Source organism: Poeciliopsis prolifica, unplaced genomic scaffold, assembly GCF_027474105.1.
Source record: "Poeciliopsis prolifica strain line A6 unplaced genomic scaffold, Auburn_PproV2 SCAFFOLD016, whole genome shotgun sequence".
NCBI lineage: Eukaryota > Metazoa > Chordata > Actinopteri > Cyprinodontiformes > Poeciliidae > Poeciliopsis > Poeciliopsis prolifica.
Window position 1 is genome coordinate 1,224,206 of NW_026562391.1, and position 9,320 is coordinate 1,233,525.

The 9,320-nt window shown below is 41.6% G+C and overlaps 1 protein-coding gene across 17 annotated transcripts in view; it reads right to left on the reverse strand.

The window, feature by feature from the left end:
• The window catches only part of cacna1ab (calcium channel, voltage-dependent, P/Q type, alpha 1A subunit, b), a 130,102-nt gene extending 121,200 nt beyond the window's left edge, over window positions 1-8,902 (reverse strand). For 16 of the 17 annotated variants that reach the window (XM_055041332.1, XM_055041319.1, XM_055041317.1 and 13 more), the window contains exon 1: window positions 7,900-8,902. In XM_055041332.1, coding sequence (XP_054897307.1) covers window positions 7,900-8,198 — 299 coding nt within the window. In that variant the 5' untranslated portion in view covers window positions 8,199-8,902. The remainder of the gene's footprint in view (window positions 1-7,899) is intronic. The other variant, XM_055041318.1, reaches the window with a different exon arrangement.
• Window positions 8,903-9,320: the final 418 nt, after the last annotated feature.

Genomic DNA, 9,320 nt, shown 5'->3' on the forward strand with positions numbered 1-9,320 from the left:
ATGTAAAGAAAAATGGAGTGGTGTCAGTTTTTAGGTGTTTGTAGGATTTGATGTGACAAATATTTCACATAGCTAATCAATTTGTCAAAGAAAAAACTGATTTTTGTTTCAATTCCACAGCAAAAGCAAAAAGTTATAGACAAATCAGAGAAGCTACTGAAAAATCCAAATCATCTAACAGCAGGACTACTTGGTGAAAGTATCACTACAGCCCCCATTATTACTTATGGCGTTAAAACCACAGATTGTGCTACTGTATCAGCAGGATATATTAGGATACATTACAGAGAGAAAAAGATTGCACAGTGAAGCGTGAAAATCCCAAATGGGGCTTTTTTTTTTCTTTCCTGCCAACAACTCAGCTCCACTGACTCGGCCATGTATGTGTCTGAGAGCATGTGTTTGTGCTCCAACGCCCCCTGAGGTTAGTGATACTAGTGAACAGGTGTTACAGTATCACCTGCTCCTAACACACACACACACACACACACACACACACACACACACACACACACACACACACACACACACACACACACACGCAGAGCGATCGGAGCGCCATCAGCCGGGAGCGTTGCTCCAAGCTGGACAGATGAAGCCAATCCACAAGCTGATCTATCAGGCTGTGTGTCCTCATGCATCATGCGTGTGTTTATTTAAGCTTACGTAAGCGTTTAGTCAAACTCGACCAACAGACGAGACACGCTGCTAATTTCGGGCCTTCGACAGTCTGAGGCTGTCAGAAAGCCTTTTGTGGAAAAATGGGGGGTTATCGTTTTTCTATGTGTTCAACCACATAACACACGACAGGAATATATTGGCAAGTTGGTTCCGAGATGAGAAACAGGAAGACGGATGCTTTAGAAGCACACAGAATTAGGGATATGATTCGTCATGAAACATTACAGGAACACAGAATGGCAAGGACTGTCCAGATCAGATATCAATGTTGGATTTTGGTCAGATGTCAGACAAAATCTAAAATCTTCGATATAACAATGCCAATGTTAGCACTCCGGCCCAGCATTTCTAACCAGCGCCGCTTGTGTTATTAACTTATTGGTTCATAATAAATGGGTCACTCGTTCTTCTCCCTATTGTTGTTGATTTCTGGGTAATATCACTTGATCAATCCTTTTCTAACTTTCCACACTACAAAATAAGCAACACATTTCTCTGTATGATTCGTTCTGATATCGTATCGAGTTTCGGAATCAGCATCAGCCAATACTGAAAGCTGTAATATTGGTATCGTATCGGAATTTTAAAAAGCTGAATTGAGAGACCGCTAAAAATAAAAAGTGCAATGACATTTTTCTCTCTTTACTCTCTTTTCTTTCATCACAATGTCTCCGTCAACAAATCTGAGTGTGATTGTGTGGACCTGTGAGGGAGGACAACCAAAGTCCAGATTACTAAAGCAACACCTGAAATAAACCTTATACAGCATCCTTTGCTGTTGTGTTACAAACACTAATACTACAGACACTAATATTGCAATGTTTTTTGTAACTTGCTCCAATCAAAGTGTCAACACGCTATAAAGAAATGCAGGTTTGACGCGTTTAAGGAACGTGAAATATGCCTCTCTTTTCATTTGTTTCTGACCTGCCAACGACCGCTCCGAGCCAATGACTGTTTAAAGCATCATCCGTCTGAAATTAGAGTCCTTTCTGTCCCAATAGTTGCAAGACTTACATAGATCATTTTAACACCAGTTCCTGCGATACAACACGACAGGATTCTTTTGTACTGTGGCTTTGAAAGAAGTGCCAAAATTCATAACAATTTATTTCAGCTGCCAAAAGAAAAAAAGAAAAAAAAAATCAAGCTTCAGCCTGAAACCAACCAGAAACACAAATCTCTAGAGCACAAATATCCAGGGACATCGCAGCGTTCGGTCTCCTAAAGGTTAGAAATAACTCATTTGCAACATTAATGGTAGCTTTTAAAAATAACCTTTAAGCAGGTATAAAACATACTTTTCATTAAACTGACATTAGTATAATAAAAATGCTTTTTTTTATTGATCTGATGTGATATTCTGATGTTAAATATTGTGTTTTTGTTTAGCTGGCAGTACAAAATCATAATAATTAATCAATCAATCAATCAAATTTTATTTGTATAGCACATTTCAGCAAGGCATTTCAAAGTGCTTTACATCATAAACACAAGAACACAAAGTCATGCAATGGAACTAAAGGCTTGAAAACATCCATTTGTATTTAAATGCCTTACATATGACATGTTGACATATAAGTTAAGTTACTGAAATAAGTGGACTTTTCAATAATGATCTAATATTAAGTAAGTGAACATGGAAAATTCAGAGCCACCGGTTAAAAGTCTGAGCCAATAGAGTTATGTTGCACGTCACATATTTGAAAATGTACCTTATCTTTTACCACCTTGTTTATAAAGTTGACACCTGTTGGAATTTGCAGCTATTGTGCAAAAGAGTCAAAACAATATATAACTTAAAGCACAACTAACACTGGCTTTGCAAAAACTCAGTATTAGCTGTGAGTTGCCTTTGTAGACTAAAAGCTGGCAAATACTAAACACACAGCATCTCAAGACATCAGAATATAGCAGAGAGGTTTTTAAATCTTCTTTGGAGATAGATTTTGATATTCCAGCATTCCTCGCACAACACTTTCTTGTCGGAAAATATAAATTAATAGTTCACATTTGAATAAAACCGACTTGCTGAAAATACTTTTTCATTCCAGAATAAAACAAAAATGATTGAAATCTGCTTATTTTTTGGGGGGGAGGTGTTTGGGAATTCAAGAATTACACATATTTTTAAGACTGAATATCAGCTCAATAATGTAACACATTTACTACATTTAAAGTGTCTTGATGACAAACAATTACTGAGAGCAATCTTTGTTTTTTTGGTGAAGGTTTTTGGTATCTACTGCCTCTCATTTTCTCTCTCTCTCTGTGTTACTTAGTATCTACCTCTCTCCACATGTCCTTTTCCTCACGAGATAGCAAGCAGCGTGGCCAGAACCCAGCTGAGCAAGCGTGAAACTCACACAGACAATGACCGCTCAGAGCAGATGGTCAGAGAGTGACACAGAATGGAAAAAAAAAAAAAAAAGAACAAGCACAACATTCAGATAATAATGCTGTAACCATATCTGATGGTGCTTGGCCAACAAAATAAACAGTAATGTCTTTATTCTGGAGAATAAAGACATTACTGAAGAAGACAAAAGCAGGAAAACTTCCTGCTTTCAAAAAAGCAGGAAGTGAAACTCTTTTTGTGTTTTGTTATTTAGAAACTAGAGACAACAAAACATCAAAATAAGATTAATAATGTTTAACTTTTACATCTTTCATAACAGCTCTCCTATTACAAAGCCCTTCAGAATTGTTGAAACTCTTGTTAAAGATATATTTTTAAAAACAACTATTCTATTACTGTATTTTAATCTCACGCATATTTCTTTTTCTAAATCCAACATTTAGCTCGACTACATTTATTTAGTGGTGGAATTCACATCACATTGAAAGTTTTCGTTTCATTTTTCACAAACGTTTGTTGCCGCACTGTTGGAAACAACACAGGAGAAAGAAAGGTAGTTTCTCCTCTTTGTTTTGACTTTTAGTAATACGTGACTTATTGCTTTCCCTGGGAAAACGTCATGAGAAACTAAAGCCCGTGTCTTTTAGCTGCTCTTCAAAAACAAGGAAGCCAGTAGAATATTCCATTCATGCTCGTTGATAGCTAACGGTAGCCATCACAAAACTAATGTTAGCTTATTTGTGCTAATAGAGAAATTAGGAGAACCAGTCGGTGACCAGCCAACCTCTCTAGTTGGTCTAGTTAGACGAGCACGCTCTAGTCTAGCATGCTAGTTGGTAGCCTCTCTAAGGCTAATACCAGCCAATCCAATGCTAATGCTCGCCTATGCTACTTGGAAGTCTATCTAAGGATAATGCTAGCCCATGCAAGACTAATGCTAGGCTATTAATGCTAATGGACAGCAGAGGAAGTAGCCAGTTTGGTGGGTGACCAGCCGAGGTAGCCGAGTCATGCTAGTCACCAGCCTTTCCAAAGTCAACGCAAGTTACAGGTACATGAGTGACGGCCACCCACTTACCGGGACCGGATGAAATAAAGTCACAAAACAAAGTTACTTGCATCAGCCTGTCATTAATCAGATCAGTAGCTGGCTTTGGCGAGGACATAACTTCCCGTGACATGGAAGAATCCACTGATTTAAGTTTGCTGCTGTACTGCAAAGTAGGAAAACTCATCAAACGTTTCCGAGGTTAGCCTGAGTCCAAATTTGAATTTCTGTGTCTATGCAAAGTTGCAAAAACAATCACTAAAGTTGAACATCAATGAAGGAGACAGAATGCTGGTTTATAAAAAGCTGGTTGCTACAGTGGTCGAGTCAAGGTCCAGCCTCTAAACTCTCTAAAATCTGCGCCATGTGGAGATTGAGTTTAACTTTTCTAACACCTTACATATTTATTTACTTTTATAAAATTATTTCCATCCACTTTTACACTGCAAATGATGGCGCCCTGAGTTAACTAAAATAAGCAGTTTGGCAATTGCGTAAAACAGGTAATGATATTTTTTAAAAAGTGGTAGAAGATGGAGGAGGGTACATTTAAGGAAAACGGGTTGCAGGGGGAAGAAGAGCGGTGGAGAGGCGAACATGAAAGGAGCGTAGAGAGGGAATGTGAAAGTGCTGGCGAAGGGAAGGGAAGTATAATGAAGTCCTTTGGGCCTCATGTGAAAGAAGCCACAGCATCTGCCAGCCGACACAGCCCGGCTCTGTGCAGATGGTGGCATGATGGGATATGCTCAGTTCATTTCCAGATCAGAAAGTGAACGTTGTAAACACTTTAACATGCTCTTTATTGATTACATTTTTAATAATACATATTTTACAGGTCAAAAAGTGGATTTTTTTTTTTTTTTAAATAAATAAATCTGCCAAGATTTTCACTTCCAGTGCAAAGTAAGATCCTGAGCAGCCTGGAGTAATTATTGATGTCTACTTTATTTTCTATTTTTTCGTTAATCTGAGTAAGTAAACGGTTGTGGTGAATAAAGACTGCCTGAAAATGAGCGACAACAAAGCAGAACAATGAAAGAGTCAAACTTCATGGTTCTGGAGGAGCTAACCGTCCAGAATGTTGTTTGAACTGTCATTTAATGCTGGTGTGATCTCTCAGGGAAACCTGACTAGTGTAGGATCTTAATTTAAGGGAGGAAAAGGGCCTTTATGTATTTATCGGGCATATATATTGCCATTTCAGAGCACAATCAAAAAGCTATGTTAATTTAGTTGTTTCTTTAAAATAAACTTTTTTGAGCTTTACATTGTGTTATAATGCTATTCCCTCATCAAAAACATACCAGGAGTGTCGCTGATTCTTTCACGCATGTTTGAGAAATCCTTTAATCTCCCGTGGAAACCAGTCAGCTGTCCTAAACGCCTTTGAGGCACAGCTCCTCCTATGAGCTGCAGTTTCCAAGCTTCCCAGCTTTCACCTCACATAGCAGCCCTCTGCCATGACGCCCCTATTCAGCCCCTTCAGACTAGCCAGCAGCAATTAGCAAACACCTGGCAGAGCTACGCACCTACTGAGCTCGTTATACAAGTTACTTCTCAGTGCAATGCTGGTAAAGACGTAGATAAAGGGTTAATAGAGGAGCTGTGTTGTGATGACTTCCTGAAGGCGGAGTTTCAGAAAGAAGCAGGAGTTTCTTAAAGAGACAGAGGCCCAAATTCAAGGTGTTAAATCACTAAGTAAAATTTCTTTTAAGTCGCATTTGAAATATTTAGCATTTTTATAACAAGTGAAGGTGACATTGTAACTTGATTGTGCTATAAAATGGCACTCTGTCCCTGCACAATGCCTCTTTAAGTGCAATTTGATTTTCCATCAAACACCTGAAATTGGCTTCGTCTCTTTAAGAAGCTGCTACCCTTTCAGATATTCCCATTTGGCATGCCATCAAAACAACGTTCCTCCATGCCGATGCTGTTTACAAGGAGCGTTGTAGCTGTATGTTAACTCAGCAGACTTGCACTTCCACCAGGTGTTTGCTAATTCCTGCTGCCGCTAGTCTGGAGGAGCTGAGTGGAGGCATATTGTCTGGGAGGCAGAAGGTCAGCTAAGAACTGAGGCTCTAAAATGGAGCATGAACAAGCTTTTAGGCACTCCTGAATGGTTTCCATGGGAGATTAAAGGATTCCTAAAACAAACATGAATAAATCAAAGTAAAAGTGGGGATGTTTTGATGGGGGAACAACATTATAACATCTAAAGCTTAAAAAAGATGAGTTTTACATGATATCTCCTCTTTATTTGCTATCTTTAAAACTTTTTAAAACTTTTTTAAACCTTGACTTTTGGCTGCTTAGTTGTGTGATCTTGTTCCTACTCCCTCCACCTTTTAGGTCTTAAAGTATCCAACATACACTAATCTGTGAATTGGACCATAACTACAATACCAGGAAGCTCTTAAGATACTTCTGATCTTGTCCTTTACGTAAACACATCTAAGCTTTCAGCCACAGTGAACTAGCGAACCTGGGCAAGTCAGTTGATACAAACCTTGGTACTGCCAGCATCTCCATCAGATTGTTTAATATCCACTGGTTCATTGTCTACAAAATACTTAAAACTACTGAAACCTGCTAGCATCTTGCTACTAGTTATTGGTTTGACTGACACATGAAGAGTTGTGTCTTTCCTGTCTCTAGTCAAAATCTATTCTATTGCCTGTCTAGGCAACACATGTAGCTTAGTTTTTTTCTAGTACGTATCTTTTTCCTGCTTATGCCAAAAGATTTTTTTCTTTTGTTTTTAGACATTTTCTTGCTTGTTTAGAGTCACTTTCATTCTAAACACCCAGGTACTTTCTTTCACCACAACCCCCACTGACAACACACACACACACACATACACACGTTTGCAAGAATATTTTTGTGGGGACTTTCCATAATCTGCCTGAACGTTACCCTTACCCTAAACATTACATACCCAACTCTCACCAAAACTCAATTCGCACCTTCATCCTGAATCTGACCCCTGACCTATAAACAGCGTTTCCCCTTGTGGGGACCACAAGGCTTTGGACGCTCTTGACAAACACACCGCGGCCTTCAACGAGTCTTCACATATACTGCATGTGAACCAGACGCACCTGACATGTGACATCAACTAACTTGCTCACTCTTTGGTTACCTAGCAACAACTTAAGTAATTTGCAGCAGCAATTAGCGTTAGCCTCCATGCCTTATAATTTAAAAACAAAACTATTCAATAATTATCTGTATCGGCTGATGTGAAACATATCGCGATACATTTTCAGCCCGAAATTGTATAAAATAACTTAAGACATGAATATACTAAAACAATAGGCCGCCATGTTCTCATAATTAGTCATTTTTGTGCGTTGTTTTTCTGCAGAATACACCATATGCGACTTCAGGAGAGTCAGTGGTGGTTAGAGAGCGGATAAGAACCGGAAATAGCCATTCCCCTTACCTTCTGGTTGCATGGCGCTATAAGCTCTCGTAGTGCTGACATCAGCACTCAGCTCTGACAGCAACCAACACGCATTCACGCGCGCGCAAGTTGCTAACTGGGTAAAAGCTCTGGACCGCGATGCATCTTCATCAGTGCAACTCGAATCGTCTTCAGCAGAACGATTCATTCAGAAGAGACTCAAAGGGGAAAGTGCATAGCGGGAGCTTATTGCACACACAAGCAGGCGTTTTAAATATCAAATCTGCACACAACTCCGAACTTTCATCCGCCACATTAAGGCCACACCTTAGCCGAAGCTCTCCAGCCAACACCCCCACCCCGCCCCCCCGCCGGTACCTTGGTGGGCCCGCTGTGAAAGGATATGGCCATTCGGTGATCTTTTTGGCGTACTTCCTCACCACGTTGTCTTCGCTGAAGAGGAAGAGGGAGCGGTTGACCGTTAGGCAGCTCTGCCGGACGGGTATGGGGTTGTACAGGGCCATGGTCCGGGCTCTCTGGGCCATCGACTGCTTGTACATCCGCTGCGCCCCGGGGGGCCCACCTTGCCTGCTGCCGCCGCGGCCGGGCCCCCCTTGTCCGCCGGCACTCCCGCCACCACCGCCACCACCACCTCCTCCTCCTCCTCCGTACCTGTTGGGTAGCTCGTCTCCAAAGCGCGCCATTCTGCAGACACCAAACGCCAGAGGTTAGGAAGGAGCCGGGGGGAAACCTCAGAGTGACACCTCCACATGCCACCACCCCATCAGCCTCGGCTCCAAAGACACATGCAGAACGGAGGCTCGGATCTGTCTCTGTCTCTCGCTTTCTGTCCTTCCAACTCTATCTAGATCTGTTTTATTTGTTGTTGTTTTCTTTTTGGTTTTTTTTTTCCTCCCCGGGTCTTCAGCGCCAAGAAGATCCCTCCATTTGTGAGTTGGGAGGACGAGAGGAGGGGGAGGGAGGAAGGGATGGGAGAAGAGTGAAGAGAAGAGAAGGAAAGGGAGATATCGTGTATTTTTGGAATATGACGGGATATGAAACACGGCGATGTGTTTATATAATTTCTGTACAATCAGTTCTCTTAGAGGAAAAAAAAATATATTGTATCAAGGCATCACCCTCTCTTCTCCTCTCTCTCTCGCTCTCTCTCTCTTTCTCATGCTGTTCTTATATCATGATATTTGATCAGGAAAAGCCGCTCCAACAAGAAAGAAAAAAAAAGTCAGCAGCCGCTTCTCGTTTCTACGCAGGCGGATGAATCGATCACCTCAGACGCGATCAGAATGCATAGCTGTGCATTGAGAGAAGTAGTATTGCATCCATCTCCAGCGAGCAGGCCGGCTCCAGACTGCGTCTTTTCCCTGCATCTTGTCAGGATCTGCAGTTGTCTTCCCCCCCCCCCTCCAACCCCCTTGTACTTCCACCTCCTCTCCTCCTCCTCCCCCCCGGACCCCACTTCTTCTTCTTCCTCTTCTTTTTTCCTCCCGCCCCCCCCCCCCCAACACACACACGCACACGCACTCAGCCGGATAAAAATAGAAGTAGATAAGAGTGAAATCTTTAATAATTCATTTCGTCTTGTTCCATATATCCGCAGGGTTTGATGTGGCTCCCGCTGCCACCTTTCACTGCCGCCGCGGCTTTCCGCGCACACGCGAAGACGTCAACTGACGGGGGGCTTCCCCAAAATCCGAGCCTGGTGACATTTGTTGATATTTGGTAATGGACGGTGCGGCATCCCCCCTTCCTCCTCCTCCTCCCCCGCCTCCTTCCGATCCTCCTCCTCCTCTTCTGCTTCTTCTTCC